Source organism: Lepisma saccharinum, chromosome 4 (assembly GCF_977018435.1).
Source record: "Lepisma saccharinum chromosome 4, izLepSacc3.1, whole genome shotgun sequence".
NCBI classification, from domain to species: Eukaryota; Metazoa; Arthropoda; class Insecta; order Zygentoma; family Lepismatidae; genus Lepisma; species Lepisma saccharinum.
The window spans coordinates 17583023-17609405 of NC_139232.1; the positions used below are offsets into that span (position 1 = coordinate 17583023).

Consider the following 26383-nt stretch of genomic DNA (forward strand, 5'->3'; position numbering starts at 1 on the left):
CTTAGACAAGAGTTAGAAGCGAAAATCCGTGTATGAAGATGTAATACTTTTATTACCTGCACAAGTTTCACAAGCTGCTACATTCACAACAGTTGTCTAAAGTGGCGTCCACCAGCTTTCTCTGCAGGCATGACATCGTCGCACAAAGTTCTGGCGTACCCGTTGGAACAACCCCGGGGTCGTTCGAACAATGTCACAGGCAGCGAGAATTCTTGCCAGGAGATCCTCTTCAGTCTCGACAGGTGTCTCGTACACAAGACTTTTCACATGACCCCACAAGAATAAATCAAGTAGGGCCAGATCAAGTGACCGAGCTGGCCACGGAACAGCTTGTGAAACTTGTGCAGGTAATAAAAGTATTGCATCTTCGTACACCGATTTTCGCTTATAACTTTCGACTAAGTCGTTTCCGGACCAGGGCTCCTTATCTGAAATTGATACATGTGCCCTTCTCCATCATCCCTGAAAGTTTGTATCATCAGCCCGGAAACACCCTGTATAAGGAAAATCTAGGTTCAATTTTAGGTAACAATTGAAATTTTAGGAAAAAATATATAAATTACCGTAAAATTCGAAGTTGTCGAAAGTTATCTTTTTGGTTTACCAGCAAGTCTGCATTGGTGTTTTATTTCTGTTACATCTAATTCATGTAAATGGGGTGTATACGAGGGTCACTATTTATATTTTGAGCCTAACAATGAAAAAACAGGAATTTGGCATTGAAAACTGCTTTATTGTTTTTCGAAGTATTCTCCTTTATGGTAATACACTTTTGCATTCGTTCGAACCATTTGTCAAAGCAGTTTTTCCAATCTTCTTGAGACACCTCCATAATATGGTTTTTGAACGCATCAACGGCGTCTTCCGCCGACGAAAATCGTTGCCCACGCAATTTATTCTTGACATTCGGGAACAAGAAGAAGTCATTGGGTGCCAAATCAGGACTGTACGGCGGATGACCCATCAATTCGATTTTTTGACTGTTCATAAAGTCGGTTGTTAGACGAGATGTGTGACAGCTGGCATTGTCTTGATGAAGAATGATCCGACGGCGTTTGTTTGTTTTCCGTATTTGACCGAATACCTCTGGCAAACAAATTGTTGTGTACCATTCAGAGTTGACCGTTCTACGTTCCTCTAAAGGCACAGTTGCCACATGACCAGTTTTCCCGAAAAAACAGGCGACCATTTGTTTCGATGTGCATCGAGCGCGAACAACTTTTGTTGGATTGGGTTCATCTTGAAACACCCATACAGTCGACTGCTGTTTACGTTCCGGCTCATATGCATATATCAATGATTCGTCACCTGTTACAATCTTATATACGTCTTTTGAAGCACCACGATTGTAGTTGATTGAGCATTTGTTTGCACCAATTGACGCGAGCGTCTTTTTGAGTTTTTGTCAAATTGTGTGGGATCCAACGAGAACATACCTTTCTCACAGCTAAATGATCATGTAATATTTTATATATGCTGGTTGAACTAATGCCTATGGTTGCCTCAATCTCACAGTATGTCACATGACGATCTTGCAGTATTAGGTTTTGCACAGCATCAATGTTTTCTTGAACAACAAGTGATTTTGGACGACCTTCGCGAATCTCGTCGGTGAGCGAATGGCGGCCACGATTAAATTCGTTATACCAGCGTTTCACAGTGGCAAAGGATGGGGCTTCATTGCCAAATGTGGAAGTAAGTTGATCGATGCACTCTTGTCTTGATAATCCACGTCGAAAATCGTAAAAAATCATCGCACGAAAATGTTCACGAGTTAATTCCATTTTATTGTTGTCGCGCAATCTCCAAGGCAACATAAACAACACAAATCAAGCTATTGACAAAACATTTGAAGTACGTTATGGTCAACAATGCCAGACGATTCCGTGCAAACGTCAAATCGCACCTAACTTCAATCAGTGTTGCCAAGGCTCAAAATATAAATAGTGGCCCTCATAATCAATAGGTTCAATGAATAAGGATTTTTTCTGTAAACCCGGTTAAATTTTCAGTACACGCCACTGCTTCTGCTCCAACCGAATGTAAGCCGAAGCCAGCGGGAGCTGTGAAATCTAAGTGCCAAGTTCATTACGTTTAATCAGCGGTTTATCTTGCAAGGAAAAGAGGTTGATGTAAAAACAAGTACTCGGAGATGATGAAGGAGGATAACATGCATCTCACTAGCAGACTGTGATGTAGGATTACAAAGAGGGTGTTCCTGATTGAGCTTCGCATCAAATTCAAATATTAATTAGTTGGAACAGTAGTGTTCGTGAAGTACACTAACTTCTCCCCTTCCCTCTACAATGACATACGGATTTCCACGCAGGTAAAGCGGTAAGAGCGAAAACACTGGCGAAACCATAGCTGGTTCTGTAACTCAGTTAAGCAGCCTTCGTGGTTGAGTGATCAGTGCAGTGCGCTACGAACGCCAGGGGTCCTGGGTTCGAATCCCGGCCTGGACATACCTATATATTCTTTGTGAGTATCTCTTCATGAATTTCATCATACCTTCACTCATCTTCACGATTAGCCTAAAATTACATAAAAGCGACGTAAAATAAATCAAATCAATCATAATATCTTTTGATTTGGTACTTATGGCTTGCTTACTTTATTTGCTGTCATTTACGTAAGTTGGTAAAATAAAATCTGCTTATGTACAGAGTGCTTCAAAAAAAATGTATACACACATCAGGAGAAGAAAAATTTGTTAAAACGTCTTCATGTGTATTTACCTGAAAGTAAGGTTGCAATTCAGTTTGAAGATTTCAATGCCCTTTCTGGGCTAAACGTTTACAATAAATGCTCACACTGATGGCCTCCAGCATCATTACATCTCTGAGTATGGACCACTACTTCTTCAGTAACACTCACCAAAGTTTGCAGTGGGATATCTGAAAACGCTGCTTTAATCTCGTCCCAAAGTGTATCCAGGTTATCTGTATTTATCGCTTAAAACACGGCCTGAGCGTGTAAAACACAAATTTCGAACCACTTTAACAAATTCTTACGCTCTTCAAAGTTCAACCGTACTTCCGCCATGTTGATATGAATCACTCGCCACTGGCCGCATAGTGGGGATAGCTCCCTGGTACCTGCTGCCATCTATTGAGCAAACATCACACTACATTTCTACCGTATTTCATCCCTCCCGGTGCTAATACAAATTTTTTATCATGTTTTAAAGTGTGTATACATTTTTTTGAAGCACTCTGTATGTCTATTTGGTTCTCTCTAAACATCTAACGTATTTTGGTTTCGTTCTTCCAGCCTGGCTTGAAAGTGGTCAACTCTTACATGCTGAAGACCTTCTATTGGTTTGAGGTGGAGAATTCTCCAGGAGTGATCAGCTGGGGTCCGGAGGCGTTGAGCAGTCACGTGATCAAGATCCTGGATGCCTTGATGATCGCCCTGAGGACGCAGAGATTCAGGAGCTACTTCTTCCCGTGGTGCAACATCATGCTGCGAGAGGGATTCAGCGAGGAGGACTATCAGAGCGACGCCGCACTGCTGGAGGCTTTCTTGAAGCGGATACACGAGACGGCATCGGAGCAGACCCACCTCAGCGGCAACGAGGCCGAGGATTGGTCAGAGGAGTGCAGGAAGAAGATGCAGCTGGAGACTTTGCTGATCCAGAAGTGGGGGAACGTCCTCTCCGATCTGGCTCCTAGGTTCTCGAGGTTTTCCTTCAGCCAAACCTCCCTGAGCGCCGGACACTACTCGCGTAGGCAGCTGGACTATATTGGACACGTGCTGAGGGAGATGTTGAGAGTTCGCGCGATCACTCTGCACGCCCCTGGCGGTTGGTTGCTGTCGAGCGTGTCACCGGAAACCAACCAGCAAGACGACGCCGTGGACGACCTCATCTACATCGTTGCCCTGATTCTGGAACAAGTCAAAGACTCGGCTGCTGGCTTCAACACCGTCGCAGCGCGGAAAAGACACAGGAAGAAGCACCACGCAAAGCCATCAGAGGACCAGCGTTTCAACGTGCAGTACGATGCGTTCCTGGCAGAGCTGACGAGCTGCATACGACAGGACGTCGAGTTGTCGATCGTCGACCTTACCGACGACTGCGTTCTCGTGCGGCAAGTCCTGAAGTGGCTGTACCACGCTCAAGAGGACAGATTCCTGGCCCCCCACCTCCGACCGTACCTCAACCGCCTGTTCGCGGCGTCGCACGAGAACGGCTGGTACCTTGAGGAGTGGAGGCGTCGAGAGAAGAAGGACGAACTGAAGGCCCTGGGTTCCTTCCTGCGGCTTCTCCACAAGCGGGATATCGGCCCTGCGGAAGGGCTCTCGGACGCCGCCGGGAAGGGCTGGCTCTGGGCCGGGAGCATGATGAAGACTGCCAAGGAGGTCGGAGGGATCCACCTCTTGATGACTCCCTCCGCCAAGGAGACTCTCCGCTTTGATGTTCATCCGGATCTCTTGGACGTGAGCGTCAACAATACAATCAACAGGATGTCCTTCACGAGTAACACGCTGCCCACAAACACCATTAAGACACTGAGTGGTACGCTCACCGTGAAAAACAGAACATCAACTATAATCACACAAGGTATGTAGTGATTTAGTGAAGATTTTAGGTATAAAATGGAAAGGGAATCAAATTGAATTTATAACATTTAATCACTAAGTTCTCTAGAAAAGACAAGAGCAGGTGATAGCATGGTTTGCTGGTCGGTAGCCATAGGGGTCACTACATATTCTTCTAGGGGAATCAGGCCTTTGATAAAATTTTCATGGTACAAATAATTATAAATATAATTATTTTTATAGTAGTATAAAATAGTATAGTATAAAATAGTAACTCTTATAAACTAATAAAAGAGTAATGGTATTTGACCTATTATAAACTCAAGAAAGTATGAACCCCCCTCAGGCAGATTTGCTTACACTTAAAACTAGCTCAACATGAGCATATGAGCTTTTTGCTCAAGTGTGGAACCCCGTCTAATCAAAGATTTTTGTAAAAAATGCCCTCGGGAATTTCTCAGAAAGTATGAACCCCCTCAGATTGATTTGCCTATACTTACAAAAGGCACTTCTGTGAGATTGTTGTCCATAAATTTGTTAAAAATATGCCCTTCTTGATATTTTTTTTGGCTACACTTAAAACTAGGCCAAACGTATTAACACACACACACACACATATTTACTTCCGGTCCACTTCCGGTTCACTTCCGGTTTGCCTACTTCCAGTCCACTTGTGGCCTATTTCTGGTTTATTTATATTGCATCATGTTTTGCAACAAATTATTACCTAATATTATGCAAAAAATTATTAGACATGTGTTGTTTTCTGATTGGCTTATTGTTTCAGATGCTTTCAATGCGGTCTGTGCTTAGGCTATATAAAGAGATTTTGCATTGCATATCAGCCAGTATTGTGAGAGTTGTTGAAGAGTAAGGGTGTGTTGTTGCAGTGCTGCTCATATTTTTTTAAACACAAAAATATTGCAGATTTGTGTAAATTGAATTACAAATCTATTTGATTTAATATACAGAATTTTTAACAACCTGTCATAGGTTTATTAAGTATAAAGTTTTGATTTGGACCCCAAGAAATTTTATATAAATAGCAAAGCCAAAAATATTAACACACATACACACACACACACACTAAATATACAAAACACACTGCTGAACCCAACTGATATTTTTTTATTAAGCATAGAATTTTGATTTGAACCCCAGGAAATCTTATATAATAAACAACAACAAAAATGCCTAATCAAAAATATTGTAATCAATGCAATAAAAATATATCCAGCCCCAATTGGGCCAAGCACCAAAAGATTTGTAACCCGGACAAATACAGAACTCCCACAAAAATTTGCCCCAAATGCCATAGAAAATATAACATGCAATACTTCACATATAAACATAAAGATACTTGCTCTGCACAGTCATCAACATTGCCCTCACAACCATCTACTTCTGGTCTGAAAAGGAAGCACGAAGCACCTGTTAATGCTGGACCTGCAAAACAGCCACGCTATGAACCCATCCGTAGCAGTTTTAACGGCCAATTAAGAGATCACCGGTTTGTATCAGAGCTAAGATGTGGTATTAATATTTTTTTGAAGAGTGTAAATCCTGATCTACAGGCAATTCTAAATGCACAAAATGGCTCTTATAAGCTGTCCCTCAAATTGTTTACACAATATAAGAAACCAAATGGCACAAAATTTACACAGCCCCACATAACAGAAACTGTACCTGTATATTCAAATGCAAATTCAGACAAAATAATAAGCAGTTTGATAGATCAATTGAATATTAAACACTCTGAATTTGCTGCAAAAGAGTCAGGATGGAGCCTATGTGGCTCTCCACACAAGTTATATGTTAATATTTCTGAATTCAGCTCATTACAAGGATCTACATATGTGCCATTACCTGACAATATTAAAAACAGAAGAGCCGTGGTTAATATTGAAAATACCGACCAGAAATGCTTTTTGTGGTGTATATTAGCTGCTTTGTTTCCAGTTTCAAGAAATCCTCAGAGAATAAATTATTACAAACAACATGAACATATTTTTAATGAGGCAATGGAGGGTTTAGAATATCCAATGTCTGTTCAGAATATTGATAAATTTGAAAAAAAGGCCAGGCACATCAATGGCAAACAATTATCTATTAATGTATTTATTTGTTCCACTGGCAATTGCTCGATAGAACCTCTCAGAATCAGTACATTTGATGATGATTCTGCTGTTCCGATTGATCTGCTCTTAATTGAAAAGGATGGCACATATCATTACACTCTGATACATAATCTTGAAGCTTTAGTCAGAAAACAACTAGACAAATCTAAGACAATATTCAAGTTGTGCAGAAGATGTTTAACTGTTTTTGATGGTAGAAAAATGGTGAATGGTGTTTGTGAAAAGAATGCAGAAATTGCTAAAAACAAGTTAATTGAGCATCTGAAATACTGTGGCAACCATAAACCTGTTCATATGGTGATGCCCAATCCAAGTGAAAATTGCAAATTCAAAAAGTTTGAAGCCTTGTTGGAACACCCAGCATATATTGTCTGTGATTTTGAATCGAACCTCAAACCTCTTGCATTCTGCAATCCAGATCCCGAAGAATCTGCAATTACACCATACCAGCTACATGAACCTTCCAGTTTTTGTTATATAGTTATACGGGATGGTGTAGCTAGTGAGCCACACTTATACATGGGACCAGATGCCATCAAAATATTTGCACATAGAATAGAAAATGAGTGCCGTGACATAGCATCTAACATCTTATTAAAATCAAAGCCTATGTTGCCTTTAACAGAGGAACAGATTGAAGATTTCAACAATGCAGAAAAATGCCCGGTATGTGATTCTGAATTTTCAGATACAAATATCAAGGTGAAACACCATTCTCATACAGATGGTAAATTCTTAATGGCCGTGTGTAATAGCTGCAATATTCAGATCAAGAGACCAAAATTTGTCCCCATATTTTGCCATGGAGCATCCAATTATGATTTCCATCATCTGATCAGGTACGAGGGGTTTGACAAGCAGAATTTAAATATTTTAGCTGAAAATGATGAGAAATATATTGCTATTAGCAAAATAATTAAAGTTAATGGTGTTCCTATTCACATAAGATTTCTTGATTCTTACAGAATTTTATCTGCTAGCCTGGCTACACTGGCCACTCAATTATCTGATGATCAATTCAAAATCACACGTGCATTGTTTCCAAATCAGGACCTGAAATTAATTAGGCGGAAGGGTGTATATCCATATGATTATGTTACAGATTTTTCTAAATTTGATGAGTGTTCTCTGCCACCACAAGAAGAGTTTTACAGCAAAATCAGAGGATCTGGAATCACTGATGATGATTATCACCATGCCCAGTTGATGTGGAACAATTTAAATTGCAAGACATTTGGTGATTATCACATGGCATATTTAAAACTTGATGTCACCCTCTTAGCTGATATATTGCAGGCATTCAGAAAATCTTCTATGCAAAATTATAAACTGGATCCAGTGTATTTTTTCAGTGCCCCGGGCCTAGCATGGTCTGCAACGTTTTTGAACACTAACATGCATTTGGATCTGATCCACGATCAAGATACGTATCTGTTTATGGAGAAATGTATAAGAGGGGGGATGGTGCAATGTTCCCAGAGATATGCCAGAGCAAATAACAAATATATGCCTGATTATGATCCAGCACGGCCATCAAATTATATAGCGTATGTAGATGCAAACAGCCTCTATGGTTATGCCATGATGGATAAACTGCCATATGCAGGGCTTGAGTGGGTTGAAAATTTCAATATTGAAGATCTTAAAGATTTTGATGACAGTGACTATGGCCTATTCTTAGGGGTTGATCTGACAATTCCTGATGATTTGCACAATAAATTTTCTGATCTGCCCCCAATTTCTGAGGTTCAGTGCTCACCTGGCTCTAAACAGAAGAAGCTCATGATGACTCTGGAGCCGAAACAAGGCTATGTCATATATTACAAAAACCTCCAGTTCCTGATGAAACATGGTGTTCAAGTGACCAAAGTTGGCAAAGTTTTGAGGTTCAGGCACTCAGAATGGTTGAAACCATACATTGATACAAACACAGAGCTTCGAACATCTGCAAAAAGCCAATTTGATAAGGGCTTGTTTAAATTGATGGTGAATTCAGTGTATGGCAAAACAATTGAAAATGTCAGAAAACATATTGATGTTAAAATAATTACTGACCCCAGCCTGAGCAAAAAATTGGTTGCAAAGCCTAATTTCAATTATAGAAGAATTTATGATGAGCACATGGCACTTTTCAACATGAAAAAAACAAAGATTAAGTTTGATAAGCCTATTTATGTAGGGGCTGTGATATTGGAATTGGCCAAATTACACATGTTAAAATTGTATTATGATGTGTTGAAACCTTTTTATGGTGATCGTGTAAAATTGATGTACATGGACACGGATAGTTTTATTCTTGATATTAAAACAGAAGATGTTTATCAAGATATTGCACAGCCTGAATTGTTTCAATACTTTGATACCAGTGAACATACAATAATTCAACACCACAACAAAAAGGTGCCTGGCAAGTTAAAAGATGAGACACTTGGTGATGTTATTGTGAAATTTGCTGGGTTAAGTGCCAAGATGTATACTTTTAAAACATGTAGTGGCGCTGTTGCCAAAAAGGCCAAGGGTATTGGCAAAGTAACTGTTGAAAAAGACCTCCAATTTGAAGATTATGAAAATTGCCTCAAATCCCAGAATTTAATCAAAACATCAGAAAATAGAATTCAGAGTGAGGATCACTTATTGACTTCAAATATTGTAAGAAAAGTGGCTCTGGACCCACATGATGATAAGAGATGCATTTTATCATGTGGCATACATACTTTACCATGGGGTCATTGTGATTTGAAAAATGGAAATCAATGCCCAATTACAGAGCATGATTTGAAATAAATAAACATGCCTATGAACTTATTTGGGTTCAAAAAACAGGCTATTATGGAGCTGCCAACACCACAACCCTCTTCTGATATGCTGTCTAAACTGAGTGGCTTGTTAATTATTCATCTGAACAGCATACTTACAGATGTTGATGATGAAACGGGCAAAATATTGTACATATTTAACAATAATTTAAATCATTACCAATTACCTGTAGGTGGTCAATTGCAATTTATTACAACCCCTGAGGGTGATGTCAAGATTTCAATAGGGAGAAATATTTATAGAATTAAGCACTCAAACATGATTTCTGGCACTGTATATACTGTTTCTGCTGGTGACTGCTTATATATTGAGGTCCCTGGGTCATATGACAAGCTTATACCCTTTTTTATAGAATTAAGAATCAGATACTCTATAATAAATAACCACTAAAACAAAAATGCCTAATGATATATTTGGCCATACAAGACATGAAGATCACAGTGATGAGATTCTGATGCTTGATGTCAGAGTCAAGAAATTGAGAAGTGATTTACAAGCTTTACAAACCACACTCAATGCCAGTCTTCAATTAGAAATTACAAATTTGCAATCACAATGCATGGACCCTCTTCTTAAAATTGATTCTGAACTCAAAGTGCTGCTTCAGAAATATACTGACCTGGCCACATTAGATAATTTTCAAAGTTTGGAAGAAGCTGTAGCAGCTCTTCAAGCCAAATTTAAGACCCAGGCTACCAACTCCGAGCAATTGAAACAACAATTGGAGGAACAGATTAATAATGTCCAGACACAACTCCAAACAATTGTCAAAAGCATAAAATCACAAGAAGATTTTGATCTAGTGATTTCCACTCTAAAAGAACAGATTCAGTCACTCCAGATACCTAATCTGGACCCCCTGAACAATGCCATAGCCGAGGTTAAAGAAAAAATTGAGACACTTGAAAATTTTATGAACAATTTGCCATCTTCTGATGCTTTGAATGCAATAACTCGGAGTGTAGCAAATATTAAGCTGCAACTTGAAACATATGAAGATTTTGGAAAAATTCAAAGTACCATAACCCATCTTGAAGGTACAATAGCAGCAGTGCAAAATGATTTGGCAAATGTACTAGAATCCCGATTGCCTGGAATTGTAGATACCCTTGTCAGTGTCCAGGAACAGATCACAAAGCTTGAAAACCTCAACACTGAATCTGAACTATCTCATTTTCATCACTTGATAGATGATATCCAAACAAAACTTGAAATTTTACAACAATCCACACCCACTCAGGCAGATATAGCCCTGCTCCAAAATGCTATGCAAAATGTGGCTGATGCTTCTGAATTAAACAATGTGAAATTGGCACTTGAATCTTTGCAAAATACAGTATCAAATCTTCCTACATCACAGGAACTTAAAAATATTAAGAGGGCAGTGAATAGGATATTGAAATCAGAAGATGTCAAGAATATCCAAGCAGAGATCAAACATCTCACTCAGACAGTGGCCACTCTACCAACTAATCAACATATTAATGAACTGCATGCCCTGTTTGAGGATATCAGAAGACAGGTCCATGATCTTACTGCTCAAAATTCAAAATTGGCAGTTGTTGAAAATTTGCAACAAATTGTAGCTAATATCAAGCAACAGCTAGGGACCATGGAATCCAATCAAGCAAATGCTCTGTCTGTTTTTGCCACCCAGCTTCAAGAAATTGTGCAACAATACAAGAAACTTGTTGTGGACATAAAGATCAAGCCAGGCCATGATGATGTTGTTAGAAACATCAATGAGCACCTTGAATCTGTAACAAGCAGATTGCTTACAGCAGAAAAAGAAATAACGGGCATAATCGAGAATCCAAAACATACAGTAATTCTTGAATTGTACAGCATCCCCAACAAAGAATATGATTCACCATTTACACCAGGTGGCAAAATATATATGCTGTCCCCTGCACAATTTTATTACCAATTTTTTGTTGGGGGCACATTGAGACCAATCAAGATCAAATATTGGCTTCAACCACAGGCACACCACTACCCCACCTTATCAATAACAAATGCTGACAACAAAGTAAAAATCACCAGTGTAGAGTTAGAGGATTTTACAGATCCCAATACATTAGAAACAGCCTATACTGAAGATGATGGCTCTCTGGAATTTAAAATACAAATAGGGGACAAATTATATTTAGAAAATCATGTAGTATCAGCTGCTGAACACCCTATAGTTGCAATATTCTTGTTTACATATTATGTCTAGAAAAATTATTGTTGATGAACTACACAGACAGGCCAGACATAATTTTAAGAGACTCCCAGTAGTTACAAAAGGCATAGATGATTTATGGCAGAGCGACTTGATTGAAATGGCAAGTGGGCAGTTGAAAAACTTAGACAAAATCAACAAGGGCTACAAGTATCTACTCACTGTAATAGACACATTTTCAAAATTTGCCTGGTCTGTTCCACTCAAATCCAAGACTGGAAAATGTGTTACAGAAGCCCTCAGGACAATCATCAATCAGAGTGGAAGATCACCGCGCTATTTGCAAACAGATAATGGCAAAGAATTTTATAATTCAGTGTTTCAACAATTTATTAAAAGCCAGGCAATAAAACATTATTCGAGTTACAGTGATCTCAAGGCCTCAATTGTAGAGAGATTCAACAGAACCCTAAAAAATCTTATGTATAAACAATTTACCCTCCAAGGTAATTATAAATGGATTAATATTCTTCCAGAACTTCTACATAAATATAACAACTCGGTCCATTCCACAATCAACATGAAACCCTCTGAAGTAACTTCATCTGATGAGCAAAAATTGATCAGCACTGTTTATTATCCTAGATACCAGCCAACAACAAGAAAGGCCAAATACAGGGTGGGCGATCAAGTAAGAATCAGCAAATATAAGCACTTATTCAAGAGAGGCTTTACAAGAAACTGGAGCACTGAATTATTTACAGTAGTTCAAGTTAAACCTGGGACCCTTAACACATATATAATAAAAGATCACCGAGGAGAAATTCTCAAAGGCCGATTCTATGAACAAGAGCTCAGCAAAACTAAACAGCCTGACACATATCTCATAGAAAAAATCATCCGCAGAAAAGGCAACAAGTTATTTGTCAAATGGCTAGGACTTCCAGAACACAGCTGGATCGATGCAAACAAAATAATAATATGAGCACCTGGGATGTTATAAAAAGGCTGCCAGAACCTGTACAGCAGAATAAGAGAAATGGCAAATTGCTACCTGATAATATTAGGTGTCTTATTGTTGGGCCATCTGCTTGTGGTAAAACTACACTAATGGTTGATAATTTTTTATTGGCACCCAACTGGTTAGACTGGAAAAACAGGCACTTGTATGTCTTCTCTAAGAGCTTGGAACAATTAAAATATCAACAGCTGATGAAACTATATGATGGATTGGATATAGCCACTTTTGAACCAGATGTTAAGCCACTTCATGAATGTCTCGATAATTCTGTTGTTGTGTTTGATGACATTATATTGGATAATCAAAACAAGGTTAGAAATTTTTTTACACAGGGGCGGCACAAAAACATTGATTGTTTCTACCTGGCACAGACTTTTTCAAAAATACCGAAGCAACTGATCCGAGACAACAGCAATTTTATATGTGTGTTTCATCAAGACCATACCAACCTCAAACACATACATGATGAGTATGTAGGTGGGGACTTGAGTTACAATGATTTTTCCAAGTTTTGCAGCAGGTGCTGGAACCAGGACAGTTATGGGTTTGTCACAATTGATATGACAAGAACACCCAATAGTGGCAAATACAGAAATAAAATCAACAATTTTCTAGACATTGAAACATAAATAAATAACCATGAAAAGGCCAATCATTGATGATCTTAAGTTAAGAGATTATCTTGTAAAAAGATTTAAGGGATGGAAATCAGAGAACCGAGGAATTTATGAAAAACACAAACAAGCAGAACAGCCTGTAATTGATGCTATTAATAATTTAGGTAAGAATATCAAAACTGTTACAGAGCAAAATCAAAATTTGATCACAGAGCTTGTACCTGTAGCTGCAAGGAACATATTAGATTATCCATTCACCCCACTTTCCAGTATTCATACACCTAGTCCTATTGCTCCTAGAAGAATTGAAGCTACTCAGGATCCTATTGAATTGGGTCTTCTTGCTCAAAAATATTTAACCACACCTAAAGACAACAAAGATGAGGTCTTTGGCTTATATGCTGACACAGAGCTTGATGGCAGTATCATATATAGAATTGGCAATTTCAGAGTAACATTTATGGGGGATGATCTGATTGTTTATTCAGAATCTCGTCTCGGAGAAAAAGGTGCTTTTGTTAAGTACCCCGGAACACCTGGGTTGTGGGAACTGATGACTAGGAAAAGGCCTGGCAGCTATACATATCAAGATTATGAACATTACAAAGAAATATTAATAAAATCAGATGCTCTATACCAGAACAATGATCCCACACAAAAAAGAGTCAAGTCTAGCAGTGGGGCAAAATACAATAATTTAATCAAGCCCATATGGTCACAAATTAAGACTGGCAGTGGAATCAAACAATACAACACCCTGCCTAAAGAATTTGTGTGGGTTGATGATGTCAGGAAACTTGTAGATAGGTTATTGGTGATAGCTGGGGAGGAAAATGCTGGGAACCACACTTTTTACAATGAAAAGGTTGGAATTATGGACATGATAAGCACAAAACTGTCTAATTTTATAGTGAATGACACTAAGGGGATTGGATATCTTATAAAAATTATTAATACTCTACCACCTAAATTTTGGAATATTTCTGAGGGTCGGGGGTTGGTTAATGACATTATAAACAAGCTGCCATTTGAACTACACATTCCAGGCTATCAGTATTGTGGTCCAGGCACAAAATTGGACCATAGATTAAACAGAGGTGATCCTGGTGTTAATCCCCTAGATGCTGCTTGTAGAGACCATGACATAGCATACAACACAGATTCTGATCTTGACAAGAGACATGTTGCAGACAAAAAATTAGAAGAGGCTGCATTTGGCAGATTTGTAAGCAAAGATGCTTCTTTGAGTGAAAAAATAGCAGCATTGGGAACCACCATAGCTATGAGCACCAAACAAAAACTGGGGTGGGGGTTGTGAATATGTATATAATAAACCTACAATGAAGGCCAAGGGTGTTATGTATCAAATACCTTATGCAGGTCTTAAATCTCTTAAAACTATTGATAGCCTTTTAACCAAAAAGCAGCGCAAGAAAAAAATTCTTGTCTTGCAAAGGGACATGGTATGAAATTGTTGCTTAGTACCCCCCAATTAAAAAAATTACAGCAATCAAGAAAAAAATCACATGTGGGGGGGTTCATATTTACTATCCCTGCCATCTTAGCAGCACTTGGGGCTGTTGGGAGCTTGGCCGGGGGATCAGCTGCCATAGCAAAAACAGTAATAGATGCCAAGAAAAATAGGGCAGAATTAGATGAGCAGAGGCGCCATAACCTGGCCATTGAGAAACAAGGCAAAGGTGTTAAGAGAGCCATGAATAAGTTTAAAAAAAACAAGAGCCGCTTACAAACCAAGATATTGAAGCTTTAATCAAGCCACTGGGCATCAAACATTTTAGGGGTGTGTACATGTCTGATTCTTTACCGGAACAACCACTCAACAAAGAGTGTGGCATTGTTAATTTGGATAAGTACAAAAATCAGGGCACTCACTGGATTTGTTATCTTAAATATTTAAAAAATGAGGCATTTGTGTTTGATTCATTTGGAGGTGTTCCACCTGAAAATTTAGTAAAATATCTAAAATCAGCTAATCTTTATTACAATAATGCCCGTATTCAAAACTTCAAAGATGTTAATTGCGGACATTTGTGTTTATCTGTTCTGAGATATATGTCTCAAATAAATAAACCATCAATTGAAGATTTTCAAAAAGCCTTGTGGTATCTGAAACATCATGGGGGTATTCCATCTCACCAGGCAAAATTCAATATTGAAACTCAAATTACATGATGACATAGTGTATCCCAAAACAATAGCTCTCAGAGCATTTTATGGCATGTACTTGATCCCTAATATTACTCACCACAACAATAAAATTGCAGTAGGGGATCAAAAAATTGTCATCACTCCAGGGCAGTATAATCTGTCCACTCTAAATGCTCAATTACCCAGAGGTATAGTATTAACTCAAAATTCTGTCACTCACAGAGTAGAGATTGTATCTGCTACAGAAACAGTGGATCTGGGTACTATAGGAGAGCTGTTAGGCTTTGAATTTGAATTTGAATTTGAATTTAAAATTTTGGGAGCGTCAGCACTTAGGCTATTTTGCTCCCGTCACATTATACGGGGACCAGCCCCTTATCATTACAAATAACAACTCTAGCGTTGCATAACTAAAAATGTTAAAATGTTCTGACTTCTGTTAAAAGCTGAGGCCGTAAACGGGCACTCAGCACACACAAGGACAACAAACAGGACAACACACACAAAATTATACTGGCCATAGTGCCAGTCGCCAGAGCCTCGTTAGTCTTTAGTCCAGGGTGCACTACGTGGAAGTGAGGTTGACTTTTGGGCGCCTACGTGGAAGGTCACCCCTTACACCCCTGTTAGGCTTTGAGAACAACACAAAACTTGAACCAGCAATCAAACACACTGCTATGAATATACCTAAATTCTTAGCCATAGAGACTCTGAATATTCACTGTAATGTGGCCGAGGGTATGATCACCAAATCAAATGGCATAGGCACTCACAAACAAACTGGCATTATTGCAACATTCAAACCTAATTCCGAATTCATGGAGCCCATCATCTACAATCCATCCCCAACATTATATTTTCCTGTGTGCCATAATAGAATAGATTATATTGAATTGATGGTCACTAATGAAAAAGAAGAATTAGTTGATTTTGCTGGAGCCACAACAACTGCAATCATAGAGATTAATATTTAAATAAAAATACATACAATGGAAAATATTGAGAGTTATGAGCTACAATCATTCTCCCCAAACAGGAGGACATTTGCAAATTTAAATCAACCCAACACAGAAATTGAAGTTGATCTTGATGTAGGGGATGGATTTATACACCCTCACAGAGCAGATTTATACATCAAATTTGATGTTGTAAAGCTCGATGGAACAGATTATCCGGCAAATTCAAATATAAGATTGGTGGACAATTTTGTGCCGCATCTATTCTCTGAAATTGAGATCAGAAAGCATGGTGTTGTTATAAACAGAGTGGATTATCCCGGCATTACCTCCACAGCTTTGGCCACATTAAAATTATCCAAAACCGAGGCTTCATACTACAAAATCGGTGGATTTGAGGCTGGTGATAAGATATTATCTAAGAACCACACTGTGCTGTTCCCGATGCGCCTATTGCCAGGATTCTTCTCGGATTACAAAGAAATTATGTGGAAGGGTGGGTTAAGAATTACATTTAGAAGAGCTGCAAATGATAATAATGCTTTGATGAGGTACAGTGCAATAAACCCTACAGGAGAAGCTCTGCCCAATACCCTACCTGATGAGGGCAAGTGCATTATTCAGACTATGGAGTTAAGAATCCCGGTTGTTGAATATGAAGCCAGTTATGCTCTTAAATACAAAGCAGATATAATAAAAAATCCACAGGTTCTTTTGCAATTTTATACATATCAATGCGTACAGAAGCCCGCCGCTGGTTCTTATTATGAGTTTGATGCTACAAATTCATTCTCCAGTATTCAATATGACATGCCTGATTTTGTGGTGGTACTGTTTCAGACTGGGAGACACAATAATCAGGAAAAAAATTCAAGTAGATTTGATAACTGCAACATCAAGAACATATATCTTAAAAATGGCAGAAATGAGGTATTCCCTAGAGAAAATTATAATTTAGACATGTCCAAGAATGATTTCCTCAAATTATATGAGGCATTTACGGCATTCAAAAGGGTCACTACTGGCAATACTGACATGTATTACACACCAGATGAATTCAAAGCACAGAGACCTATGTTTGTAATCAACACCTCAAAAAGAAAACAAGTTGTGGTGAATGACAGGACAAACATTAAAATTATCTGTGAATTCCATGAGGCATTACCTGATGACACCATATGTAGTGTTATTCTCATAGGTGAAAAATCATATATTTATGATGTAAGAAATGAGAGAGTCACGGAGCAATTCTAGAGGGTCTCTGCATATTGCATTTTTTTTAATAAACAAATTGAAGCTGGTATCCAATTGAACTTAAACCAGAAGTAAATATGTATAGGTGTGTGTGTAGGTGGCTCTTATAAGCAGCTTGGCCTAGTTTTAAGTATGGCTAAAAAAATATCAAGAGGGGCATATTTTTGACAAGTTTATGGACAACAATCTCACAGAAGTGCCTTTTGTAAGTATAGACAAATCAATCTGAGGGGGTTCATACTTTCTGAGAAATTCCCGAGGGCATTTTTACAAAAATCTTGGATTAGACGGGGTTCCACACTTGAGCAAAAAGCTCATATGCTCATGTTGAGCTAGTTTTAAGTGTAAGCAAATCTGCCTGAGGGGGGTTCATACTTTCTTGAGTTTATAATAGGTCAAATACCACTACTTAAAAGAAACCAATTTTGTTCCGAATTATTATTATTATTATTATTATTATTATTATTATTATTATTATTATTATTATTATATTCCTGAAAAGAGAGCACTTTTCGATTCTTCGCATAACTGACTATTAAACAGAACTGGGTTATTTTATTGTTTTCTTTTTATATTTCATACAGTTAGTGTACTCATGCTTATTCTATTATGTTATTATCTTTAATACAACTTTAACATGACTTTTAGTCATACAGATTAATCTGTGTGATCTCTGACATAAAAATCTCATTTTTGGATTTTTTTAAAAAGTGAGAATGTTACAATTTGAAACATAAAGGGTTCAAATATTACACTAAATTTTTTCGATAGTAAGTCTTGAAACTTTCCTGGCGACAAATGATGAATAAATTCTCTCGACCTGTTCACCAGGTCAATTCTGCAACTGTTTCCGAGCTTTTGAGAGCTAACGTCACTCTCGTGTCATCTTCTCGTACGTACAGTGTTAAGTTTATAAAATTTAAGGTTCTGTTTTTCTTTATTTGTAGTGAAGTGCCCTTTGTACAGTGATAATACGTACTATATTATTCAGTGGCCTCAAATGCTTAAAAAGCATCAATAGGCAGAAAAAAAGAAGGACAATTTGTAGTAATGACCAGAATGTAACCATATTCGCTTACGCTTGTCTAAGTTCTATGCACGTTTTTGTTCATCACTGTAGGGTTACCTATTCACCCCCCTCCCCTCCCCCCACACAAAATCTTGGCAGTTTTGAAAACTAAAAGATTCTACTTTGTGAAGCTCAACATTCGTCCGAAAGAAACACTTCTGGGTTTGTTGCATCAATCTGAAGTATGTTGTATACTTCACTATGAGTATATTTTCAATGAAAGAACAAATCATTCCGGAGTTTTGTAACTAAATTTGCAATTTTCTACAACTGCTACAAAACAATTAAAAAATATTTGACATAAGATGAAACTATACACACACATACTTTCAAGGACCATCCCCCACCATCACACACCCACAAATACATGGATCTACTTATCACTAATGGAATTTGGTATTTTGTCTGCTAGTTCAATTGTAGGTTCTTCTGGAAAAGCACTTCGGTCAAAAATTCAATTTTACAACAGACGTTTCTTTTATGTTTATTCTTTAATAGCAAACATTTTAGACATCATATACATGTTGGATCATCACTGTTTAGAATCTTTACAAATGCTTACTAACTCTCTAGCCTTCTTAAACCCGAAGGTTTATGAATGCAGCAGCACAAGCCTTCCATCTGTCCCTATCGTGGGCAAAACCTATCCACTCTTTTCCATCCTTACCGATTTCCTTTAGGTTCATCTCATCGTTATCTCTCCTTCTTCGTCTTGGCATTCTTACAGGTCTCTTATCATCAGGTTTCCCAACAAGAATCCTTTAAGATGGCCAATATATAGTTATTCTTGTAATATTTCCTGTCATTGTTTCAGTGTGACTTAGATGAAAGAAACAGATAATCTAAGTTTGTGACTTATGTGCTTTTTCCCAAAGACCTTAGAATTATTGACTAGATACTTCCATTTTTAATACTGTTTAATACCCTTCTTCCTTGCACTTTGTATAAGAAGTTGCAAATTTGAAATAATTCTATTGGTCGGTCTGGAAACTTGAAAAGTGCCTAATTACACTGGGATTTTTCTGGTACATTAGAAAAATACGGTGCGATGGCACTGGAGAATTAAATGCGGAAAAAAATGTTTGGAGAATAAAATGGCATCCACACGATCGAGGCCGACGATCCTTGGTGTCAAATCCAGTTCCATCGGGCAATAAACGTGTCATAGACTTTGATGACTTTCCATTGTTTCGTGCAGAAGGGTCTTTTGATGTGGTGACAACCCTTGTTTGGATTTATGGCTCCCCATCTATCTAACATGATCATATAGGGGGGAAATTGCGTGTGAGATGAACTGCATCGGCAGACTCTTAATCGAGAATCGAACGGCAGCCCTTGATTAACAACGCTGTTGAAGTAGTGAAATATTCCCCCCTAAATATTCAGTACCCGCAGAACACTAATTGCAATACGGTTGGCGTGTAACAGGCCTCACTCAAATAATCAAGCAATTGAGACCTCATGATCCCATTCATTTGTAAATGTAGCATTGTAAAATAATTTACATAGAAAGAAGCCAAAGATTCTAGAAATGAAAGTAGGGCATTGTGTAGAAATATATAATTTATTTATTTAACAAGGGATTGCAAATATAGCATTAGCCAAGCACTAAAATGCTGACCAAAAATTATACACTATAAAAGTAACGTTTCTACCCTCAAAAAGGGTCTTCTTCAGACAAAGGTTCACAATTAATTTATTGAATCTTTATTTATTTATTTATTTATTGAGAATTTAATGTGAATTTGAGAATTTATTGTGAATCTTTGTCTGAAGAAGACCCTGTTAGAGGGTAGAAATGTTACTTTTATAGTGTATAATTTTACAATATATTTTGCCTTGGTCAGCATTTCAGTGTTTTATTAAACATGGATACAAGGCTTAATAATAACATTATTAAATATTATATATTAGCATTAACCAATCTGTACAAGAGAAAACAACAACATAATGAAAATCGCATGCTGTAAAGTGGCTTGATAAATTTTTACAAAACAGCCTTCTAAAACGTGTCGGTTTTAGTCGAATTTAGACGATTTAGTTGGCAATATTACTGTATTGGCTGGGTGATCTGTGAAACAGAGAGATGTTGAATGATTTGTAATGGTGCAAAAGAACTTTGGAATTATATGAGAATTGAGGTTGCGAGATGAAGACCAGCGACACTTCGTGAACAATTCGTGTTTGGAACTACGAATTATAGTAGATTATCTTTTGAAATTGAGCTTGTCCATGTTCCGACATCGTGGTGCTGTAGACTTCGCATGAAGCCTTTTAATTATTATATTAGTTGGCATCTGGTGTAATTTTTCAGTCAGTTTCCAATCTAAAATGAAATGCAAACACAAACTTGAGGACATTCCATAACATTACAACACAACCACATGCAATATCGTGTTTATCAAAACTAAGTTGCACTTACTGATTTCGAACATTATTTTAGTATTCCGAAAACACACTTATCAGTTAGTGCTGCCTGAATTCTTAATAGATACATACCAATAATCATATTTTGTTTACATTTGTCATATATGATCAAAAAATCTACCAATATGAAATTTCTAGAGAGTGTATACATTCTTTGCACAACCGTATAATTTAATTATTTTTATTATCTAAATGTTAAAATATATTAATAAATATTTTGCATGTGCTTTAAAACAACAGAAAATTGTCATTCACTTCCATTACAGGGTGGTCATTTGATTTGATTTGAGTTTTTTAAAGTACACTTTATGCACATTAAGGCTACTCGGGACTGGACCTACAGTTTAAAGTGGGATCCGAACGACTGTGCCATGTACCTCCACCGGGTATCGAACCCGGGACCTACAGGGTGGTCATGAATAAAGCTGTTTACTATATATTACTTATATATTTTAACGTTATACAATATATAAATATTGGTGTTGCCTAGAATAGGATATTTGATACGAATGAATCCAGTATGCTGTTATTTTCATTACAGTGAAACCTCGATTTTACGTTTCCGTATTTTACATTTCCCGCATCACACATTAGTTTTCAAAAGCCTCAATGAAACAAAATGTTATAAAATGTTCCTGGAATTTACATTTTACTGTATTTTAAGTGTCTTCACCTTCGTCCACCCTGAAGAACTTAAAATCGAGGTTTCACTGTATTACTATACATACGTAGATTTTGACACCATTTATTATTATCATCCATGCAGAAGATTTAACGCTACGGTTGCAGAGAGCCCCTGCGACACTTCGTCGACCAAGCTACGCGCAGCCCCCTCACTCACGCTTGAGAGACGGCAGTCCTTTGACCTTGGTGCTGGACGCCAGGCGGCGCTACGGGCAGCAGAGGGGCCTTGGGAATCTCGTCCAGGCGCTTATTTCTCTGGAAAAATTCTCGGTAGGTGTTCCTGCATTTCCCACCTTGTGCCTTCATTTACATTTTGGTCAAAGGGGATTTTATGCCAATTGCATGACAGCATTCTTCATTTCGGGTCTATCTTAAAATATTTGATTTGATTTTTGTTATTTAGGGTCAATATGAAATTATGGGAACTCTTAGCAACATAATAAAATTTGTTTCTACTATCCCTCCCTATTTGTTTTCCTGATTAGACCCTCACAGCATTCCTTGTTGACTGGCGTAAATGCTAAAGCTGGGTCTAGATACATTTCTAGATACACGCACATTGTACAGGGTGTCCCAAATAAAAGTATGCCTAGATCGAAGGCAATTACAACATTGTGTTATACGTTTTTCTGTGAAGTACAGACAAATGCAACATGTAAGGTTTTGTTTGATTGATTGAGTTGGTGTTCTAAGTCCATTTTATGCGCAGTAAGGCTAATTGGGACTGGACCTACAGTTTGACGTGGGATCTGAACCACTATGTGCCTCCACCGGGCATCAAACACGGGAGCCTTTGATTACAAGGCCGCTACTGCGCCATCGGGGAGGCCCACAACATGTAAGGAAATGTACCATAATGCATTGCAGTGTACATCTACATATGCCACTACAGGAGATGTTGGAAGTGGTCTCTCTGCAGACACAGGTCCGTTCTTTCAAGCATATTTTGGAATGTGTTCTGCAGATGATGCTGTGCTATGTTTCCAATTGCTTATGTGATGTTAACCCTAAGTTCGTCAATGGTTCGAGGGTTATTGGAATACACTTGGCTTTTAAGTGCTCCCCACAATAAGACACACTGACAGATCAGGGGATCGTGGTGGCCACCGTCCTTTGTTCACTATCCTATTCATCGAGTGACGTACAGTCTAAGCATTAACAATATTCCCTACCGTGCTACTACCATCCAAAAAAAAATAATGATAAACTTCGAATTATTATCACAAATCAAATCAGCATACATTCGGGTTAGGTTTTTATTTAGTACACCTTGTATAACTGCAATTGTCGCAAGAACACTACAGGATAAATGGGAGTTGTAGGATCAACGCGTACAAAACAAGTAATTTCTTCTCTTTCTTCCAGATCCTCCAGGAGGTGTCCGCTCTTCTTCCAGAAGACGAACGACAGCAAGTGCTGGACGCCATCCAGAAGATCTCCAAGGCTCGTCGACTGACCAGGCGTCGCAGAAGCAGCGGCGTCAACAGTTCCGGAGGCAGAAAGGACTCCATAGGTAGTGCAGCCTCGTACAAGCCATGTTCCGCCCTGGAGACCCTTCCAGAAACCGAAGACTCTACTCCCTCGACTCCAGCATCGGAGCAGAGACAGAACAAGGATGCCTCGACGAGGAGGAGCAGCATCCTCGGTTCTTGCCGAGCGGCGAGGAGGCAACAGAACAGCCTCAAGAGACACAGCGTCACCGGATTCTACAACGGCCCTTTCTTCTCGTCGCCCGAGAGCGTAGGGTTCCGTAACGTTGGGTTGCTTCAGTTGACTGAGGATAGGGAACTCCAGTTGAGGCCTCTGGAGGATGTGGCAAGGGGGGCGGAGGCAGAGGTTATGGGAAATGGTAGAAAGAGCAAAGGAAGAAAGAGAGACGTTGTCACTAAGCTGTGACAGTGAATGCCCTAAGTACACTGATTGTATCTTAAGCCGTGTCCGAATTGGCAAGCGCTCCGTCCCGTCATCTCCAGTCCCGTTCCTTTCGTGTGCCGTTGAAGTCGTCCGAATCTACATGTCCCCTTACAGTACAGTTGACACTTTTCCCGCCAGGTGTCAGCTCGAACGCAACCCACAGCACGCTGGGGCGCAGGCGCACAGCACGGAAGCAGAAGGCAGACTCCAACCAAACATCACAATGATTTCCACCTATATACTAATCATATTAAAAATGTGGCATGTGATTTCTTCTTTTAATTTTTTTTTACATACAATGTTTTACATCGTCAATTCAGTAAACGTTGCCTCTGCTGTGTAAGTTTCAATATGGCTGCCCAGGAAAAGGCTGCAGTGAGTTGTCACGCCTTCCACCTCTCCCCTCGAACTCCACCTATGCTGCCAATTCGGACAACGGAGGTTGGCTGATTCACCGGATGGAACGGTGCTCTATGCGACATCTGCTGCCGATTCGGACACGGCCTTAGTGCACGAATACCAATAGGGGATAAGGGTTTTCAAGAACAATTTAACATAAGTTGAAGCTAGCTTAGTTTTGGAACATTTCTAGCCTGTCCTTTATGTGCACCTCTGGCGCAAAACTAATGGCTGACGTCACACAGCTTCAATGTGCATGTGCAGATCGCAGAACATACCATTGCACATCCCTCTGCGGAGCAAGTTCCCGTCTCATTAACATATGTCATGGACGTGTGAGAAATCTAGCGCATGTATTGGAAATCAACTACAATAAAACTGATAAAATAATAATATTATTATTGTGCAGAAAGTGAATGGCCTACACGTGACCTAATATCATCATGTTCGTTGAATATCTAGGATAGATCCACCTACTACGACTATTATTATCACAATTATTAGCATACTGTCCGAAACAAAAGACAGTTGATCATTACAGTATTGCATATCGCACCTTTCAGTTAACATCTACTGTATCGACCATATATTAATTATACAATTATTGTCTTTCCAGTAACAATACGTGAAGTGCCTTTTATCCTAATCTGCGTGGAATGAAATGTAATGCGGAATACATAATTCAATGTGTGTGTGTGCGCACGCAACAAAGAAATTGTTGTGGTGTATTCATTAGTGCGGAAACTTAAGATTCTATCTCGAGATAAAACAACACATTGAGGTTTTACAATGCCAAATCTACAATTGTACAAACCAGTTGTACAATTTGGTACCTTGTAACATGGTTGGAGTGACAGTAACTAATATCGGGTACATATTCTGGTTTTTTGGTTGGAGTGATATTAAATAGTATCGAGTACAGAGGTTTCGTATCTTCTAGTTTGTGTGTAGTAGAGCATACCCTTTAATGTGACCACTAAGTTGAAGCAATATTTGCAAATATATAAACAGAAATCTGGCTTTATTCTCAGCAGCACGCTGAAACTGAAATGCAAAAACATTGGACTTTGTGTGTGTGCCAACACATACCTCTATATGCCCTCCCGTGTGAAGGGGTATGTGTGTGTGTGTGTGTGTGGCATGAAAGGGGAAGTCTTCTTATTTTAAGTATTGCTAATTTTTCAATCTTTATTGTTAGCATTATTCATTCAAGGTATTTCGGGGTGTTTAAAGCGCTGAAACTTTCCTATCAGACTGAATATATTAATCCCGTTTCATAATTTCTACAAGAATTCACTACCTAACTTCGAAAGCTTGCGTTTAAGAACAGCTGACAGTATCTTGTATGGCTAACTTGAGCAAAAATTATAGTTTGAATCGACTGCACACTTACATGGAATCACTTTGTAGCCAGGAATTCTAAGGATGTAAAAAATGCTTAATATTAAGCTGACCTTTAACAAGAATTGGGAAAAGAAAATCATTAATTTTTATCAATATAGCTATGCCACGGGAAACCTAATAAATTTCTATTTTTGGAGTACGAAAAATTGTGTTATCGAAGCACCAATTTGTACCAGAGAGTAATAAAATAAATAATTTATTATTGTAATTTATTTTATTGTAATCCCGAACTTAAATTGGACTTCAAACAAAAAAGAAAACGAACATTTTGTCTTACATATTATAACATAACCCGTGACTCTACAGCCCTGAAAGCGCATTAGCATATCTCTCGACTGCCAGTCTCCCTCCCACAATGGAGATCGTCAACCGTTAATGGGGTGACGTGGGGTCAGCACGTCGAAACCTCAGCCGTTACAGGAGATTTCCCGCTACTCACTCATAGCTCCCCAATTTCTTCACGATGGTGGGTTGCCGCCGGTTCTATACACAGGCCGAGAACCCGAAGACTGAACCCAGACGGACTCGAACACATGCCGTCCCGCAGTCGGAGTCCAAAGCACAGCGCCTTAGATTGCACGGCCTCAGAGGAGGACCTTACATCTTATGTCGTTTCGCCATTTCATTATGTCATAAAATCAGCTGCAATACACACACACTCTACTAACCTCATTTTATTGGGTATGCTTTTTTTGCTGCATTTTATATGATGCCAATACCAACATCTTGGCCAACATTACATAACCATTACTTAGGCCATGTTGGAATCGTTCCAGAAAACTGAATCTACCAGTAAGAGAAATGTGGT

The 26383-nt window shown here is 38.6% G+C and overlaps 1 protein-coding gene across 2 annotated transcripts in view; it reads left to right on the forward strand.

Moving 5' to 3' along the window:
- The window catches only part of LOC145986392 (uncharacterized), a 130405-nt gene extending 105123 nt beyond the window's left edge, over positions 1-25282 (forward strand). For both annotated transcript variants that reach the window (XM_083120345.1, XM_083120347.1), the window contains exons 8-10: positions 3274-4564; positions 21941-22128; positions 23224-25282. In XM_083120345.1, coding sequence (XP_082976471.1) covers positions 3274-4564; positions 21941-22128; positions 23224-23754 — 2010 coding nt within the window. In that variant the 3' untranslated portion in view covers positions 23755-25282. The remainder of the gene's footprint in view (positions 1-3273; positions 4565-21940; positions 22129-23223) is intronic.
- Positions 25283-26383: the final 1101 nt, after the last annotated feature.